This window comes from Ranitomeya variabilis, chromosome 1 (assembly GCF_051348905.1).
Source record: "Ranitomeya variabilis isolate aRanVar5 chromosome 1, aRanVar5.hap1, whole genome shotgun sequence".
Classification (NCBI taxonomy): Eukaryota; Metazoa; Chordata; class Amphibia; order Anura; family Dendrobatidae; genus Ranitomeya; species Ranitomeya variabilis.
The window spans coordinates 989,172,130-989,192,320 of record NC_135232.1 but is presented as its reverse complement, the minus strand read 5'-3'; the positions used below and the strand labels follow the sequence as shown (position 1 = coordinate 989,192,320).

General features: G+C 45.2%; 2 protein-coding genes across 2 annotated transcripts in view; both read right to left on the bottom strand.

The window, feature by feature from the left end:
* The window catches only part of TMA16 (translation machinery associated 16 homolog), an 89,672-nt gene that overhangs the window by 55,088 nt on the left and 14,393 nt on the right, over positions 1–20,191 (bottom strand). The gene's annotated exons all lie outside the window — the stretch shown is intronic.
* LOC143805295 (uncharacterized) lies at positions 8,997–17,182 on the bottom strand. Its single transcript, XM_077284494.1, has 4 exons — positions 17,165–17,182; positions 9,991–10,132; positions 9,738–9,888; positions 8,997–9,657 (listed from the first exon to the last, which is right to left on the bottom strand). The coding sequence occupies exons 1-4, from the start codon at positions 17,180–17,182 to the stop codon at positions 8,997–8,999; spliced, it is 972 nt and encodes a 323-aa protein (XP_077140609.1).

Here is a 20,191-nt window from a genome sequence, read left to right as displayed (position 1 = left end):
GAATTTATAAGGGTTAAAAGTTAATCAGAGATTTTTCAATTTTCCAACAAAATTTATAAAACCATTTTGTTTTTTAGGGACCATATCACATTTGAAGTCACTTAGAGGGATCTATATGACAGGAAATACCCCAAAGTGACACCATTCTAAAAACTGCACCCCTAAAAGTGCTCAAAACAACATTCAAGAAGTTTATTAACCCTTCAGGTGCTTCACAGTAATTTTTGAAATGTGTAATAAAAAAATGAACATTTAACTTTTTTTTTCACAAAAAATTTACTTCAGATTAAAAATGTGTTATTTTGACAAGGGTAATAGGAAAAAATGGACCCCCAAACTTTGTTGTGTAATTTCTCCCGAGCATGCCGATACCCCATAAAAATGTTATTTTGGCCCCAAATTTTACATTTTTATAGGGGTAAGACGAGAAATTGCACAGTACAATTTGTAGTGCAACTTCTCCTGAGTAGGTCGATACCCCATATGAGGGAGAAATCTACTGTTTGAGCGCACGGCAAAGCTCGGAAGGGAAGGAGCACCATTAGACTTTTGAATGTAAAATTTACTGGAATCATTAGCGGACACCATGTTCCATTTAGGCTATGTGCACACGTAGGGAGGGTCCTCTGCGGGTTCTCCCGCAGCGGATTTGATAAATCTGCAGGGCAAAACCGCTGCGGTTATCCCTGCAGATTTATCGCGGTTTGTTTTGCGGTTTCCGCTGCGGGTTTACTCCTACTATTGATGCTGCATATGCAGCAATATGCAGCATCAATAGTAATGTTAAAAATAATTAAAAAAATGGTTATATACTCACCCTCTGACGTCCCGATCTCCTCGGCGCTGCAGGCGGCGATCCGGTTCCAAAGATGCTGTGCGAGAAGGACCTTTGTGACGTCACGGTCATGTGACCGCGACGTCATCGCAGGTCCTGCTCGCACAGCAACCCTGAGACCGGATGGCCGCGTGCAGCGCTGAGAGGTGAGTATATCATTATTTTTTATTTTAATTATTTATTTTTTTTTACACAAATATGGTTCCCAGTGCCTGGAGGAGAGTCTCCTCTCCTCCACCCCGGGTACCATCCACACATGATCCGCTTACTTCCCGCATCGTGGGCACAGCCCCATGCAGGAAGTAAGTGGATCAATGCATTCCTATGTGTGCAGAATCGCCGCGATTCTGCACAAAAGAAGTGACATGCTGCGGAATGTAAACCGCTGCATTTCTGCGCGGTTTTTCTCCCGTAGCATGTGCACAGCGGATTGCGGTTTCTATAGGTTTACATGTAACTGTAAACGCAATGGAAACTGCTGCGGACCCGCAGCTGCAGAAACGCTGCGGTTCTGCGGTAAAAACCACAACGTGTGCACATAGACTTAGGCCATGTTCACACGTTGGGGTTTTTACCGTGGAACCGCGGCGATTTTGCCGCTGCGGGTCCGCTGCAGTTTCCATTGCGTTTGCAGTAACATGTAAACCTATGGAAACCGCAATCCGCTGTGCACATGCTGCGGGAAAACCTCGCAGAAACGCAGTGGTTTACATTCCGCAGCATATCACTTCTTTGTGCGGAACTGCAGCGGTTCTGCACCCATAGACCTCCATTGTGAGGGTCAAACCCGCAGTAAAACCCGCAGATGAAAAACTATCTGCGGGTTTTCTGCGGTTTGGGTGTAGAAACCGCTGCAGCTGGAAGTGCGGGGCAGCGGGAGGAAGTGCGTGGGAGGAAGTGCGTGGGCGGAGTGTGGTCCTGTAGTCGGAAGTGACCGTCAGCATGGAGGCATATCGTCGCATGGGGATCGATGTCGGTCGTTTGATCGATCTGGTATGTATGTGTGTGTGTCTGTCTATGTGTGTGTGTCTGTGTATGTGTGTGAAGTCTGTGTGTGTGCGTCTGTCTGTGTGTGTGTGTCCCCATGCGACGATAGTGCCACCCAATTGTGCTAAGTCGCCGTATGGGATTACTACTCCCATCCGGTATTAGGATGGGAGAGTTGTCCCTGTGTCGGGTGACTTAGCACAATTGTCAGTAAAACACAAAACACATCACACACAATACACATACAATAAACGTAACATACATTACACACAGTACATACAACATAGAACATAGAGTATATACTCACCATACAGCACATACAGGTATGCGAAGCCCTCGGTCCCCTAGGAAAAAATCCAAAAAAAATAAACCAAATCCCTACTCCCTGTCCGCAGAATCCAATAACGAGTGTCCCACGCCGATCGCTTGCTCTCCGGCGATACACTACCAGGAGCGAAGCTCCTAGCAGTGTATCGCGTACTTTACCGGAGTTCAGTGGCTCCGGCATCTCTATTTACGGCATTAGAGCTGCGTGTGAACTTTCCCACGCAGCACTGCCGTAAAGCGAGAGTACCAGGGTCAATGAACGCCGGTAAACTCTTGCGCATGCGCAGTTACACACCGACAGGAGCCATAGCTCGTGTCAGTGTGTTGCTGCAGCCGTGGAGAGCAGACACATCTCCGGATGTGTCTGCTCTCCATGGCAGATTGTCGTGGGACACTCGTTGGATTTCTGCGGACAGGGAGTATGAATTTGGTTTGTTTTTTTATTTCTTTTGCAGGGCGAGGGTCTTCAGGTGGATTGAGCGTGAAATAAAGGGTTTGTCAAAAAGTGGGTGTCTTTATTTCATTAAAAAAAAATTTTCTATTGTCTGTGTTTTTTTAACCCTTTAATAGGATTAATAATGGATAGGCGTCTTATTGACGCCTCTCCATTATTAAGCGGGCTTAATGCCACCTTACAATAGCAAGGTGACATTAACCCCTCATTACCCCATATCCCACCGCTACACGGGAGTGGGAAGAGAGGGGCTAAGTGCCGGAATTGGCGAATCTTTTAGATGCGCCTTTTCTGGGGCGGCTGCGGGCTTCTATTTGTAGCCGGGGGGGGGGGCAAATATCCATGGCCCCTTTTCTAGGCCATGAATATTAAGGCCACAGCTGTCTGCGTAGCCTTTATGGCCTAAAAATATAGGGGGACCCCAACACTTTTTTGGGGGGCTCTCCCTATATTTGAGAGCCAGAAAGGCTACGCAGACAGCGGGCTGGGAAGATCCATGGGTATTTTAACCCCTTCCCTGGCAACAAATATTGGTCCGCAGCTGTCTGCCTAGCCTTTCTGGCCAAAAAATATAGGGGGACCCTACGTCTTTTTTTTTTTTTTTTTGGGGGGGGGTCCCGTGTGTGGGATCCGTGTGATGTCCGTGTGTCTGCTTTTGTGTCTGTGTGCTGTGCGTGTTTCCGTGTTCGTATACATCAACAATTTTTTAAATGTTAACACTATGACAGGAAAAATGCACACGGACAGCACACGGATGGCACACAGACAGCATCCGTGTGCGGTATGTGTTTACATGGACCCATTTACTTTATGGGTCCTTGTGATCCGTGCGCTCCCACAAACACAGACATGTCTCTGTGTTTTGCAAACGGACACACGGTGTGTGATATCACACTGACATCTGCAGAGGCACATTTATTGGACAAGGAAATGACATCTTTTTTTTTTTTTTGTTACTGAAGTTTGTCAAGTTTCAAAAGCTTTATTTATGTAAAAAATGCAGACAATCTGCAGAGAAAACCGCACTGAAAACCGCACTAAAAAACACACCAAAACCGCACCAAAAAACGCACCAAAAATGCACCTGCGTTTTCTTCCAAGAGCTGTGGATTTAGTGCAGAAAAATCCGCAGGCAAATCTGCAATGTGTGCACATAGCCTTAGGCCTCTGATGTGCCTAAACAGTGGAAACCTCCCACAATTGACCCCATTTTGGAAACTAGACCCTTCAAGGAATGTATTTAGATGTGTGGTGAGCACCTTGAACCACCAAGTGCTTCACAGAAGTTTATAAGGTTGAGCTGTGAAAATTAAAAAATAAAATAAAATCACATTTTCCTCACAAAAATGTTATTTTTGCAGCAAATTTTGCATTTTCATAAGGGTTAACAGGAGAAAATGCACCATACAATTTGTAGTGCAATTTCTTCTTCTGAGTACACCCATACCCCATATGTGGGGGAATACTACTTTAAAGCCTGGGGTCAGACTAGCGTATGGCGTCAGATGTGATATGCTAATGACCCTCAGCTCCTGCTCTCCTGCGAGCGTGAACCGAGTGTCATGCGTCTGTGCTCAGAGCCTCTCGCACAGAGCGGATCGGAGCACAGCTGCGGAGGAGGCGAAAAAATGAATTTCTGCATCTCCTCCATTGCTGGGTCAGCGTATATCGCACATCACTCGGATGATATCTGAGTGAAGTGCTTTGTCTCACTCGCACCCGTAAGCTTATATGGCCCGCTAGTAGAGCCCATGATGTGCCAGAACAGCAGAACCCCCCATACGTGACCCCATTTTACACACTACATCTCTCAACGAATTTATCTAGGGGTGCAGTGATCATATTGACTCCATGGGTGTGTCACAGAATTTTATACCACTGGGCAGTGAAGAAAAAATAATTTACATTTTTACCACCAAAATTTAGTTTTAGCCCCAGATTTTACATTTTCTCACAATTGAGTAAATATGGCACCAAAATGTGTCCCACAATTTCTACTGAACGTGGCAATGCCCCATATGTTGCTATACAGTACTACTTAGCCATAGGGAGACACTCAGGAGGAATGGAGAGCTATTTGCCTACTGTTGCGCAGATTTTCCTAGAACAGTTTGCAGACTCCATATACAGAGCCCCTAATTGCTAGAAGAGCAGAATTCTCCCTCAAGTGACCCCATTTTGGAAATTATAACCCTTTGGGAATTCATCTACAGGTGTAGTGACGATATTGACTCCATGGGTATTTTTTCAGAAACAAGCAGCAATAAATGTTGTAGAGTGAAAATTGCAAACTGCCGTTGTAATGACCAGTATGCAGTAGTAACCTGTATGTTATGCCCAGCCCGTGCTTCTGGACACACACACCCGTAAGTTAGGAGGGCTCTCATTGCTTCAGAAATGCCAAACATGTGGACACTATATGTTGTTTGGGTACACTGTGGGGCTCAGAAGAGAAGGGGGATTTGGATTTTGGAGCGAAGAATTTGCTGAATTTCTTTTGGAGGGTGAGGAGCCATTTCGCTTTTCCAGAGCCTTTGTGCTACCAGTAACATGGAAGCCCCCTATATTTCCATTATCAGATGACAGATCTGAGTGGGGTCTTGCATTTTTTTTGTAGATTGAGTTTAAGCTTTTATTGGGAACATTTTACATAATGTTTGGGATCACATTTATCCGGCACTCTATGCTGACCACTTACTTCGGGGTTTCCATCTAAATCTCTGAGTGACGTGATTCAAATGAAACCCCTGAGGGATCCATTCACTAATTTAATGAGGCAGTAGAGTTACTCTGAACTACATCTGGCCTCTGTTCAGCGATGTCCTTCTTTTCAGAAGTGCACAAAAACAGAGGCCGACGGCACTTTTATGCAATCCTAAAAAGACGGACACCGCCGGATCACAGGTTCAATAGCATCCACAGTGCCTCCATCTGCCTCATTATAGGGAATCCTCCACCGGGGGTTCTGTCTAAATCATGTATTTCAGAGATTTACACAGAAACCCCGATGTAAGCGCTCAGCACAGAGCACAGGATGTGCGCTGAGCCTTACTGCGATATTTGGGAGGCAGAATGAAAATATCAACATCATGTGAAGAATTGGTTTTATTTTTTTTTTTACGCCATTCCTCTTGCGGTATAAGTGATAAGGTGACTTTATTCTCCGGGTCAGTGCAATTACAGCGATACCAGATTTATATTGGGTCTTTATGTTTGGCTGCTGTCAAAAAAAAATTGCTTGTTTTAGGCTGTGTTCACACGTTCAGGATTTCCATCCTTTTTTTTTCCTGACTGAACTGCAGGTCTCTGCAGAAAACGCAGGTGCGTTTTTTGGTGCGTTTTTGGTGCGTTTTTGGTGCGTTTTTTGGTGCGTTTTTTAGTGCGTTTTTTAGTGCGTTTTTTGATGCAGTTTTGTCTGCAGATTGTCTGTGTTTGACAGAAATAAAGTTTACTGCAGTGGGGAGGAAAAAAAAAAAAAAATGATGTCATTTCCTTGTCCAACCCTTTTCTTCTTCCATCCTCCATTTTGGAACTTAACACACCAAAATGAGTGGACGTGTTTGTAATGACAGCGCTCTGCAGAGTGCTGAGAGTAGGCCAGATGACAGCCCGCGGATCCAGCTCCGCACACCGGATTGCGATCCTGGGGTTGATTCTTCTAATCTTGAATCGTCATAAACGTCAGGTAAGCAGATGTCTGTTTGTTTTATATATTGGGTTATGGGTACATGGCCACGTTCTGGAAACGCTGTGTGTTTGGCGCTGCGTGTGGCCGCAGCGCCAAACATGCAGCGTCCACATGTAACAGCATAGTGGAGGGGATTTCATGAAATCACGTGTCCACTGTGTGTCATGCGTCAGCCCTGCGACTCTGGACATGCTGCGCGTCTTTTATGATCACAGCATGTCCGTGTTCCTTGCTGAGAAGCTGCGGCTCCGCAAGGAATAAAACAGGGCCCTATGCGTGGGGTGCGATGATGCTGGATTTGTACAATGAACACATCTGGCATCATTGCGTCCCAGAAGGGGGTGGGCCTTCCTGAATGTGGACACGTACCCTTACATAATCCACATTGTTTTCCAGGCATGTTGGATATATTTTTCATTGTTGTGTTTACAAAATATATATATTTTTTTGTATTTTAGAGGCTGCGGCAGAGAAGACGTGCGCAGAAACGAATGTGGGTGCACCCGCTTGTAGCAGACCGAACGGAGAAGGGGCACTTTTATGTGCTGTACAATGATTTGAGGAGGTAAGTAGAAATATATTGAATGACTAATTTACATTTTTTTGCTAGCAATACTTGTGAAGTAACCCTTTTTTGTGTTTCTTTTTAATTTTTCAGATATCCTGAAAAATTTATCTCTTTTTGTCGGCTACCAATTACGGCCTTCGACAGACTGCTTACCATCCTGGCACCCCATTTAAAACGGCAAGACACGGTGATGAGGAAGTCCATCTCTGCTGAGGAAAGGCTGCTCATCACCTTGCGGTAAGTAACAATTTTTCAGGGGGGAATGTAGTTAGGTCTCTATTTTACACGTCTCTGTGTCCAGTATGTGTGATTAAACCCACCCAGTCCTCCTGTTGGACAGGGGGCACACATACACACACACACGTGAGATACGGCCGAGTGTTGCATGGTAATCCCCGGCCCTGCCGCCTGCACTCTGGAGCGGAGTGTGCACCCACATACCAATACATGGAGCCGCACGCTCCACAACGGAGTGCATGCAGCAGGTCCGGGGATTACCATGCAACACTCGGTCATATCTCGCATGCGTGTGTGCACAAGTCCCATCAGGCTTTCTATTTAAATTTTTTACACCCTTTGTGTTGTGCTGGGTGTTAATGCCATCATTATTGAATGGTGCTGGACGCATATTATAGCGGCTTTACTTGTGACATGTTGTAATTACCTTTTTGTGTGACATTTCTAATTTTCTTTTTTGTTTCTTTGCAGATTTTTGGCCACAGGAGAGAGCTATACATCACTGCACCTCCAATTTAGAGTAGGTAAATCTACCATCTCTAACATTGTGAGGTGCACATGTACCGTGATCTGGCAGAAGTTGCAGCCTATAGTGATGCCTTCCCCAACCGAGGAGACTTGGCTGCAGGTTGCAGCAGGCTTTCAGTCTGTGGCCAATTTCCCAAACTGCATAGGTGCAGTCGATGGTAAACATGTTCGGGTTCAGCAGCCACCACGATCAGGATCACGCTTCTTTAATTATAAGAAGTATTTTTCAGTGGTCCTGATGGCGGTGGCTGATGCCCATTACAAATTTGTTGCCATTGATGTTGGTGCCTATGGTAGTACTGGGGATTCTCGGGTGTTGCGAACGTCACAGATTGGGATGCAAATTCTTCGAGATGGCGGCACGCTCCCAGCCCCAAGACCTTTGCCGGGTTCCACACATCCAGTGCCCTTTGTGATGGTATCGGATGAGGCGTTTCCCTTAACGACAACCCTGCTGCGCCCATACCCACGAAGGGGACTGGATGCCCGACGGAGGATTTTTAATTATCGGCTGAGTCGTGCACGCAGATATGTGGAATGCACCTTTGGGATCATGACTAGTCAGTGGAGGATCTTTCACACTGCCATTCAGTTGGACACAGACACCGTTGATGCTGTGATAAAGGCTTGCTGTGTACTCCACAACTATGCTCGTGAGTACAACACTGACGTAGATGTGGAGTACCAGCAGGCAGTATTTAATCCAGTGGTCAACGGGGGTCTGGGCAGGCCGTCCAACTCGGGTGTGCGTGTGAGAGAATCCTTCACTGACTACTTCATGAGTCCAGAAGGTGCCGTGCACTGGCAATACTCCTGTGCTGGTGTTGAGCAGCCTGACCAGCAGAGAAGGATGCATCTACACTGACCCCCCCAGAAATGTTGCCGACATCGCTGATAACAGTTTTGCCAACATCCCGAAGAATGAGAAACGCCAGCAACCAACACAAAAGTTTGAAAAAAAATTTTTTTGTTTCATGTTACCAAAAAAAGTTTTAAATAATTGGTTGTAATATCAATAAAAAATCTATTTGGGTGTAATTTGTTTTTTTTTGTTTTTTTTGGCTACAAAAATTTTGGTGTTTTATGAAAATAATAGCAGTATGACGTATACAATTGTTAACACATCAACACATAAACCACTAATTGATAGCCCATAAACCCAGGATAGCGGCCTTGACCGCATTGTAATAAAGACGAGAATATTATGTGTGAAATATAATATATTTAAAAGAACACAAATTCTTTGCAATATTTACAAAAGATTTTTCAATTAGAAAAAAACAAAAAAAAGCCCCTTTCAAAGGCAACCGGCAACTGGAGCTAAAAAACAAACAAAAAAAAACTCGGTGCCACTGAAAACTTTTGCCCACGTTCAATTCAGAAAAGTATATTCTGGAGAATAGAGGAAATTTGATCCCTCTGATTGATATGGTGCTCCCCCCATATGCTGCGAACTTCCTCTATCTCCAGAAGTAACTTGGCTGTGGGCCAAATACTGGGGTCTGGAAGCTGGTGTTTCCGGTGTTCGGTGTCGGGGCCTGAAAAGTCCCAACACCCCCATCAGAACTTCATTGTATGGAGATATCGGAGCAGGGTCCTCCAGAGCAGTGAGGGACATCTGGACCATGGACATGAAAAGAGATTGTCTATCCGGTGGCAGGGAGCGTGTTTTTCTTGCCACAGTTATTGCGAAGGAGTCGCAGTGGTCATCAGAACTTGATTTTTTTAATAGATCTAACGTGTCGCAAGCTATTTGGACAGTTTGGTCATCTTGGTTTTTCGTTTTTTTTTTTTTTTTCTCTGCTGCCACCGGATAGACAGCTCTCTTCTCCACTCTCACAGCTTCTGCGGAATCAGATGCTTCAGCAGCTGCTGAACTAGATGTTGATGCAGCAGCTGCTGAAGTGGATGCTGATTCAGCAGAAGCTGTGGGAGTGGAGGTAGAGATGGTCCCTCCCACTCCAGAGGAACTGCCTGCTCCATCCTCTTTGTCGCTGTCCTCCAAATCAGCCACCGACATGTTTCCTTCCGTCCTGTTGGCGAAAAAAAAAACATCAATTTTTCGCACAACATATTATATTTAAATAATCATGTGGAGTGGATTTTAACTTACTTTCTCAATGTCCTACTGGACACAAGAAACTGCAGCTCTTCGCTAAAGGGAAATTTACTTTTGCTTGGCGAAGAGCCACTCTTAGAACATTCGTTCAGGAACTTCGTGAAACGGTCTCTGATTGAGCGCCAACGTTTCCTCACATCGTTATCTACCAAAAAAAGGTTACAAAATACAACATTTTTTGTGAGATCTAAACAAATTATATTTTTAATATACTCAAGGTTTACTAAATAAATTTAAATAAAATTACCAATTTGCTGCTGTGTACTCCCTGGATACTTGTCCCAATCTGGGATAAGGTCTCGTACTATTTTAGTCCAGGCTAGTTCCCGGAAATATTTATCCTTGTAGGATTCATCAGCTGGGTCCCACAAAGCCGGATAATCCCGAACCTACAATAAATACAATAGTGTCATCTCATAATCTATAGCGCGACCAAGTAATGTTAAACAATTGCTGGAATTGTTTGTGTTTGGTGTGAACTTTAGTATTGTGCTAAGTCGCCGGACACAGGGACAACTCTCCCATCCTAAATACCGCATGGGAGTTGTAGTCCGATACGGCGACTTAGCACAATAGAGGCATATCGTCGCATGGGGACGGACACACGTATTTAAGTATTTAAGTGCCACGTATAAGTGCCACGTGCCACGTATTTAAGTGCCACGTATAAGTGCCACGTGCCACGTATAAGTGCCACGTGCCACGTATTTAAGTGCCACGTATAAGTGCCACGTATTTAAGTGCCACGTGCCACGTATTTAAGTGCCACGCATAAGTGCCACGTGCCACGTATTTAAGTGCCACGTGCCACGTATTTAAGTGCCACGTATAAGTGCCACGTGCCACGTATTTAAGTGCCACGTGCCACGTATTTAAGTGCCACGTGCCACGTATTTAAGTGCCACGTGCCACGTATTTAAGTGCCACGTATAAGTGCCACGTGCCACGTATTTAAGTGCCACGTGCCACGTATTTAAGTGCCACGTGCCACGTATTTAAGTGCCACGTATTTAAGTGCCACGTATAAGTGCCACGTATTTAAGTGCCACGTGCCACGTATTTAAGTGCCACGTATTTAAGTACCATGTATTTAAGTGCCACGTGCCACGTATTTAAGTGCCACGTATTTAAGTGCCACGTATAAGTGCCATGTGCCACGTATCACGTATAAGTGACACGTATCACGTATAAGTGCCACGTATCACGTACAAGTGCCACGTGCCACGTATTTAAGTGCCACGTATCCCGTATTTAAGTGCCACGTCTTTCATTTGCACGTATTTTTCCTATTGTAAGGTGGCATTAATCCCGGTTAATAATGGAGAGGCGTTAATAAGACGCCTATCCATTATTAATCCTATTAAAGGGTTAAATGGCGGAAAAAATTGGCGTGGGCTCCCGCGCAATTTTCTCCGCCAGAATGGTAAAGCCAGTGACTGAGGGCAGATATTAATAGCCAGAAGAGGGTCCATGGTTATTGGCCCCCCCTGGCTACAAACATCTGCCCCCAGCCACCCCAGAAAAGGCACATCTGGAAGATGCGCCTATTCTGGCACTTGGCCACTCTCTTCCCACTCCCGTGTAGCGGTGGGATATGGGGTAATGAGGGGTTAATGCCACCTTGCTATTGTAAGGTGGCATTAAGCCCGGTTAATAATGGAGAGGCGTCAATAAGACGCCTATCCATTATTAATCCAATGAAAGGGTTAAAAAAAACAACACAAACACTAGAAAAAAAATATTTTAATGAAATAAAGACACACACTTTTTGACCATATTTTATTGTACGCTCAATCCGTCCTGAAGACCCTCGACCTGAAAAAGACGCAAAATAAAAAAACAAATTCATACTCCCTGGCCCTGTCCGCAGAAATCCATCGAGGGTCCAACGAAGATCTTCCATGGAGAACAGACACATCCAGAGATATGTCTGCTCTCCACGGCTGCAGCAACACACTGACAGGAGCCATAGTTCCTGTCGGTGTGTCACTGCGCATGCGCGAGCGAGTTAACCGGCGGTCATTGACCCCGGCTCTCTCGCTTAACGGCAGTGCTGCGTGGGAAAGTTCAACGCAGCTGTACTGCCGTTAACCGAGACGCCGGCGCCATTGAGCTCAGGGACAGTACGCGATACACTGCTAGGAGCTTCGCTCCTGGCAGTGTATCGCCGGAGAGCAGCCGATCGTCGTGGGACACTCGGTTATGGATTCTGCGGACAGGGAGTATGGATTTGCTTTATTATTTTGGGATTTTTTCATTGAGGATCGAGGGCTTCGCCTACAAGTGTGCTGTTGGTGAGTATATACTCTGTGTTATGTGTTGTATGTACTGTACTGTGTGTCATGTTTGTGTATTGTGTGTTTGTGTTTGGTGTGAACTTTAGTATTGTGCTAAGTCGCCGGACACAGGGACAACTCTCCCATCCTAATACCGGATGGGAGTAGTAGTCCGATACGGCGACTTAGCACAATAGAGGCATATCGTCGCATGGGGACGGACACACAGACTTACCAAATCAATCAGACGCCCGACATCGATCCCCATGCGACGGTATAACTCCATGATGACAGTCTCTTCGTGACACAGTCGGGACCACACACGCCGCCCACGGACTTCCGCCCACGCACTTCCGCCCGCTTCCCCGCACTTCCTGCAGCAGCGGTTCTGCACATCAAACCGCAGTAAAACACGCAGATATATTTTTGATCTGCGTGTTTTACTGCGATTTTGACCTCACAATGGAGGTCTATGGGTGCAGAACCGCTGCGGTTCAGGAAGAAGAATTGACATGCTCCTTCTTTTTTCCGGGAGCTATTCAGCACGGCTTTTTTTTTAAATTTCCGGACCATGTGCACAGTGTGTCCTGTTTTCCATAGGGTACAGTGTACTGTACCCTGCATGGAAAACAGCTGCGGAACCGCAGCGGCAAAACCGCCGCGGTTCCGCGGTAAAAAACGCACTGTGTGAACATGGCCTTAGTGTGTATTTGTTTATTTGTTTATGCAATTCCGTGTGTGCTAAAATTGATAAGGCAGTTATTCTTTGGGTCAGTACTATTATAGCGATACCTCATTTATATATTTTTTTTTATGTTTTGGCGCTTGTATACAATAAGAACAATTTTATAGAAAAAAATAATTTTTTCATTGCTTTATTCTGAGAGCTATAACTTTTTAATTTTTGCGCTGATGGCTTGTTTTTTGCAGGACAAGATGCCGATTTCAGTGATACCATGTTTATTTATATCCAACTTTGTGAAAGTGTTTTATTCCACTTTTTGTTCAGCAGTATGACGATAAAGCCTTGTTTTTGTTTTTTTTATGGTGTTCACTAAATGGCAGCACAGTGGCTCAGTGGTTAACACTGCCGCCTTGCAGTGCTGCAGTCCTGGGCTCAAATCCCACCAAGGACAACATCTGCAAGGAGTTTGTATGTCCTCCCCGTTTTTGCGTGTGTTTCCTACCACATTCCAAAGACATACTGATAGGGAATTTAGATTGTGAGCCCCATTGGGGACAGCAATGATAATGTGTGCAAACTGTAAAGCGCTGCGGAATATGTTAGCGCTATATAAAAATAAAGATTATTATTATTATAATGGACTAACTAGTGGGGCAGTTTTCTAGGTTGGGTCGTTCTGGACGCGGCGATGCCAAATATGTGTAATTTTATTGTCTGTATTTTTTTTCATACTTTTCATCCAAGGACAAGTGGTGGATACCGCGTCACTGGCTGACACGCCGGCACGTCACCCCTCCGGGTCTGCCTAATATACCGGTTACACTGGTTGGGACCCCATACCCGAGTCCAGATACTGCTGATACGTGTCTAATCTGTTCATCAACGTTCACTACGTACCCATCTCCTTTCTTTTCAGCCAGTAACTTAGGAAGGCCGCCTGTGGCCGAAAAGTTTTATTTTTTGGCTGCATTAAAAACCACAAAAATTCAGCATAAGTTGAGTGCCTAGTTTATTATATTCTCTATGTATGGTGTGGGAACCTACTAAGGCACCTATTCTAGTAGTGCATACGGCATTTCTTCACATCGACGTCTTAGGCTACTTTCACACTAGCGTCGTTCGACGCACGTCGCAATGCGTCGTTATGTAGAAAAAACGCATCCTGCAAAGTTGCCCGCAGGATGCGTTTTTTCTCCATAGACTTATACATAGCAACGCATTGCGACGGAGTGCCACACGTCGCAACCGCCATGCGACGGTTGCGTCATGTTTTGGCGGACTGTTGGCACAAAAAAACGTTACATGTAATCTTTTTTTGTGCGTCGTGTCCGCCATTTCTGACCACGCATGCGCGGCTGGAACTCCGCCCCCTCCTCCCCGCTCATCACACTGGGCAGCGGATGCGTTGTAAGACTGCATCCGCTGCCCACGTTGTGATTAATTAACACACTACCCGTCGGTTCGTCGGGCCGACGGCCCGTACCGACGGACTAGTGTGAAAGTAGCTAAAGACGACATGTGTACATACCCTTAAACTGAATTACCCCTTTTGGAGAAATGACATTCACTCTAACGCAGCAGCAGGAAACATTTCTATCTCATACAAATGCCCAGAACTACAGGAGAATAACCTTGTCTTACGTTCAGGTAGCCAGATAGGAGCGGACTGACTCTACAGTCACAATTGTAAATTATAGTAAATAGCCATCATTTGCCCACAATTGGCAGGTCTATTTGAAGCAGACTGTTGAAAGTCAAGTAAATGGATTGCAGACAAAAGAAAGCATTCACTAAAAAAAACTAATAGCAACTTACATGCAAGGTAAAGTAAGATAAATGAAAAGTCTATGGACAAACATTATTGTAAAAACTTACAGAAAGCAAAAAGAAAACTTCTGCGGTCATTTATGTGCCACAGTGTGAGCTGCGGTTACTGTAAACTTCTGTTTTGTATACAGAAACATTATTTCATTTTAATATTGCATCAAAAATATTTGTTCCTACAGAGGTGGCAATAAACATAAGAGACATGGAAGCTTCAAAACTTGAGAGGGAACAATATGGTTATCGGAAATTATAGCCATTCAAAAAGAGCAAAAGTGCTGTTCAGAGTAAGACGTTCTATATATAATTAATAATATAATGTGTAATAAACATATTACGGTATGTAACTTTAGGCCTTTCCAGTACAAGAAGTTTGGGAGTTTTGGGAAAGTTTTCTGGTTTTGTTCCCTTCTCTTCTCTGTGTTCCTCTCTTCCTCACATAGTGAAAGACAGGGTTCGTTTTCTGGGGATCCATGTTTTTCTGACAAAGTGTCCATCAGTATTGTTATAAAATATTGTTCTTCACATATAAATAGTCAGGCTATGTGCACATGATGCGTTTTCACTGAGTTTTTTCATGTGCGTAAATGCTCCAAAAACGCAATGGAATACTAAAGAAAGGTAATTCAATGACAATCCTGAAGTGTTGTGCACATGATCCGTAAATTTCAGTCCATATTTGCAGCCTTTTATTTTCTGCAGCATGTCAATTCTTTTTGCTGCGTTTTTGTCTCATTGACTTCATTTGAGCCAGTCTAATCTGCAGCAAAAACGCAGGTGTAAAAGGTTTGCTTATTTGCTGCCAAAAACACTACGATTTGTCAAAGGGAAATTATGTCAGAAGGAGGAGGAAGAGTGTGTGGGCGGAGAGTATGTGTGCGTGTCTGTGTGGGCGGAGAGTATGTGCGCGCGTGTGTGTGTGGGCGGAGAGTATGTGTGCGTGTCTGTGTGTGGGTGGAGAGTATGTGCGCGTGTGTGGGCGGAGAGTATGTGTGCGTGTCTGTGTGTGGGCGGAGAGTATGTGTGCGTGTCTGTGTGTGGGCGGAGAGTATGTGCGCGTGTGTGTGGGCGGAGAGTATGTGCGCGTGTGTGTGTGTGGGCGGAGAGTATGTGCGCGTGTCTGTGTGTGGGCGGAGAGTATGTGTGCGTGTCTGTGTGTGGGCGGAGAGTATGTGTGCGTGTCTGTGTGTGGGCGGAGAGTATGTGTGCGTGTCTGTGTGTGGGCGGAGAGTATGTGTGCGTGTCTGTGTGTGGGCGGAGAGTATGTGCGCGTGTGTGTGTGTGTGTGTGGGCGGAGAGTATGTGCGTGTGTCTGTGTGTGGGCGGAGAGTATGTGCGTGTGTCTGTGTGTGGGCAGAGAGTATGTGCGTGTGCCTGCGTGTGGGCGAAGAGTATGTGCATGTGTCTGCGTGTGGGCGGAAAGTATGTGCGTGTGTCTGCGTGTGGGCAGAGTATGTGCGTGTGTCTGTGTGTGGGCAGAGAGTATGTGCGTGTGTCTGTGTGTGGGCAGAGAGTATGTGCGTGTGTCTGTGTGTGGGCGGAGTATGTGTGTGTGTGGCCGGAGAGTATGTGCGTGTGTCTGTGTGTGGGCGGAGAGTATGTGCGTGTCTCGGTGTGTGGGTGGAGTATGTGCGTGTCTCTGTGTGTAGGCAGAGAGTATGTGCATGTGTCTGTGTGTGGGCGGAGAGTATGTGCGTGTGTCTCTGTGTGTGGGCGGAGAGTATGTGCGTGTGTCTGTGTGTGGGCGGAGTATGTGCGTGTGTCTGTCTGTGGACGGAGAGTATGTGCGTGTCTCTCTGTGTGTGGGCGGAGAGTATGTGCGTGTGTCTGTGTGTGGGCGGAGAGTATGTGCGTGTGTCTGTGTGTGGGCGGAGAGTATGTGCGTGTGTCTGTGTGTGGGCGGAGAGTATGTGTGTGTGTCCATGTGTGGGCGGAGAGTATGTGCGTGTGTGGGCGGAGAGTATGTGCGTGTGTCTGTGTGTGGGCGGAGAGTATGTGCGTATGTCTGTGTGTGGGCGGAGAGTATATGCGTGTGGGCGGAGTATGTGCGTGTGTCTGTGTGTGGGCGGAAAGTATGTGCGTGTGTCTCTGTGTGTGGGTGGAGAGTATGTGCGTGTGTGGGCGGAGAGTATGTGCGTGTCTCTGTGTGTGGGCAGAGTATGTGCGTGTGTCTTTGTGTGGGCGGAGAGTATGTGCGTGTGTGTGGACGGAGTATGTGTGTGTGTGTGGGCGGAGAATATGTGCGTGTGTCTGCGTGTGGGCGGAGTATGTGCGTGTGTCTGCGTGTGGGTGGAGTATGTGCATGTGTCTGTGTGTGGGCGGAGAGTATGTGTATGTGCGTGTGTTTCTGTGGGTGGGTGGAGAATATGTGTGTGTGTCTGTCTGTGTGTACCCAGACATTGTCTGATGGGACTACCACTCCCATCTGGGTACGTGTTTTGTCACATATAAAAGAGACAGCATGAGCCAATGATAGAATAGTCTCATCATCCGGCGCCTGTGTTCAATTGTTAAAAAAAAACAAAAAAAAAAACATTTACATATTCACATACAAAATACATACTTACAGAACACCTAATCCCCAATGCCCATGTCTCCTGCAAACAATCAAAAATAATAAACCAATATATACTCACCTTTCCGTTGTAGTCCATTCAATACTGAGTGACACATGCCTCGCCCGGCCGCCGGCGATAGACTGACAGGAGGTAATCGCTCCCGCAGTGTATCACTGAGCCGCCGTTTGTGTTCACTGGAGTTCATCAGCTGATCAGTTTCGGCGCTCTCACGGCACCGCTGCATGGGAAAGTTCTCACACAGCGGTAGTACCTTAATTGAGAACACTGGAGTGGACGAACTCCGGTGAACTCTCACGGTGGCTCAGTGATACACTGCAGGAGTGATTACCTCCTGTGTGTATCGCCGAAGGCCGGGTAGAGCAATGACATCTCCCGATGTGACTGTTCTACACATGAGATCGCCGTGGGACACTCGGTATTAAATGGACTACGTCGGACAGGATACTATTATATGTTGGTTTATTATTTTTTGATTGTTTGCAGGAGAAGAGGGTGTTGGGGATTAGGCATACAGTAAGTATGGTAAATTTAGATTCAATAAAAGGAGTCTGTGTGATTATTTTAAATAAAGGACTTTATTCTGGCTGTGTCTTTATTTACCATGTAACTATATGATTAGTAATGGATATGTGTCTTATAGATGCCTCTCCATTGACTAACCTGTGGGGGCTTGATGTCACCTGACAATACAAAGGTGACATCAACCCCACAAATATGAACCCCATTTGCCACCGCTCAAGGGCAAGTGGGAAGAGTGAGGCTAAGTGCCAGAATAGGTGCATCTATAAGATGCACCATTTGCTGAGAGCTAATGTTTTTAGACTGAGGGGATGCCAATATCCAAGGCCACTTTTATGCCCAAGCAGCCAATGGCTCAGAGGTATTCTTTGCTGCATGAGATGGTGCATTGTCATGCATGAAGATGATTTTGCTCCTGAAGGCACGTTTCTGCTTTTTATACCATGGAAGAAAGTTGTCAGTCAGAAACTCTATATACTTTGCAGAGGTCATTTTCACACCTTCAGGAACCTTAAAAGGCCCTACCAGCTGTTTCTCCATGAATCCGGCCCAAAACATGACTCCTCTACCTCCTTGTTGAAGTCGCAGCCTTGTTGGGACATGGTAGCCATCCACCAACCATCCACTACTCCATCCATTTGGACCATCCAGGGTTGCTCGACACTCATCAGTAAACAACTGCTTGAAAATTAGTCTACATGTATGTCTGGGCCCACTGCAACCATTTCTCCTTGTGAACACAGTTTAGGGGTGGCCGAATAGTAGGTTTATGAACCAAAGCAAGCCTTTGAAGATCCTACACTCTGAGGTTGGAGGGACTCCAGAGGCACCAGCAGCTTCAAATATCTGTTTGCTGGTTTGTAATGGCTTTTTAGCTCCTGGAGCAGTTTTTGTGCTGATGTTTATGTCGGAGAAGGTTTGGACCCTGCAATTTCTGAGTCAGAAAAGCGTTGGTGACTTTTATGCACCTCAGCTCTTGGTGACCCGGCTCTATAATGTCATAAACACTTCTAATTTTCAATAATACCACTCACAGCTGATCATGGAATAGGAGGGAAGACATCCTCTTAAATACCAGTATGAATTCAGTGAGTTCTTTAGTATAAGCCATTCTTTCATATATTTTTGTAACGGCAGACTGCATGATCAGGGGATGGATTTTATACAGGAATATAAAAACCTGCAGTCAATGATAAAAAGTGTGTTCCAATACTTTTGTCCATAGTGTATCTCCCCTGGTTCCTCCTCAGCCACTTCTACTGCAGGGTAAAGACTAATTCCTTCTTGCTCCGCTTTAACTCCATTCACTGCTCTGGATGAGCTCGTCAGGCTTGCTAGAAACACTCTGTAAATCTTTTAGGCCACGAGGTAACAAGCGCCCAAGGTGTGTCTGCTGAGATGACGACTTGTAAATGTCGCTGCAGCTTTCCCCTGCAACATTAGAAACTATTTGCTAATGGCTTTCCTAATGTTTAACCTTCACGACCTTGCGATTTTCAGTCTTTTGCGTTTTCGTTTTTTCTGCATCCAATATAGCACATATTACGCTCAATGACAAATAGGCCAATTCATCAAGGGTAGAGTAGCTATGCCAGTCTTGCTGTAGACGAAGTTGCCAAATTCATTAAGAGAAGCGACTTAGTAAATTTGGTGCCTCTTCTGAGTGGCGTGCCAGAAATTCTACTCCAGTCATGGACTAGAGAAGCATTTCTGGGGTACAACATGCTGGCACTTTTGATGAATTTGAAACACAGAGCTGATTCGTGAGAATGACAAAGTATGCAAAATTTGTACGCAATTTTCCCGTTGCGCTAAAAAACCTGTATTTTTTCTGGTGTAAAAGCGTTAATGAATCGGCCCCTTCGTCTCAGAATTGGGTTTTTAAGAAGGAACTGTCACCAGGTCAAATGTTGCCAGTTTTTGTTTTTGTTTTATTCCCACTGTTCTGTTTAAATCTGCCATACAGTATCAGAAATATAAGCCTTTTCATTTAGCGCTAAATATTATGGTCTTCAACAGAGTGATGTGGTTCACATGGAAACAATGCACAGCAGCCTAAAGATATCCTGTAAGCAGCGCCTCCTTGGTAAAGAGCATAATTAGCACATAATAAAAAGGCCCACATTTCTGGAAAAGTATGACAGACTTTAAAAAAATGTGCATATACAAGAACAACGGGGGAATAACAGAAGAGCAAAAACTGGCCACTGTTGTGATGTGGTAGGTTTTCTTCAAAACTAAAATATAAATTAATTCCAAAAAGCTTTGAGCAGCATAAAACACACAAGACGGTATTATAAAAAGAAGCAGCAGAATGCAAGAAAACGCCTATAAAAGGTGAAGAAAATGTGACTGTCCATCATTTGCTCCATTTCTCCTTTAAGGAACGCTGGACTAAACTACACAAATTAATATCCCTTGTGACAACTAAACCCTCTAGAAGGGAGAAACACAAAAAGGATATTCTTCTTCCGCTATTACAGATTACACATCCAACAACATACAGAAATGCAACGATAATTAATATATACGGCAGAATCTGGGTCATCAAATATTCCAGGTTAT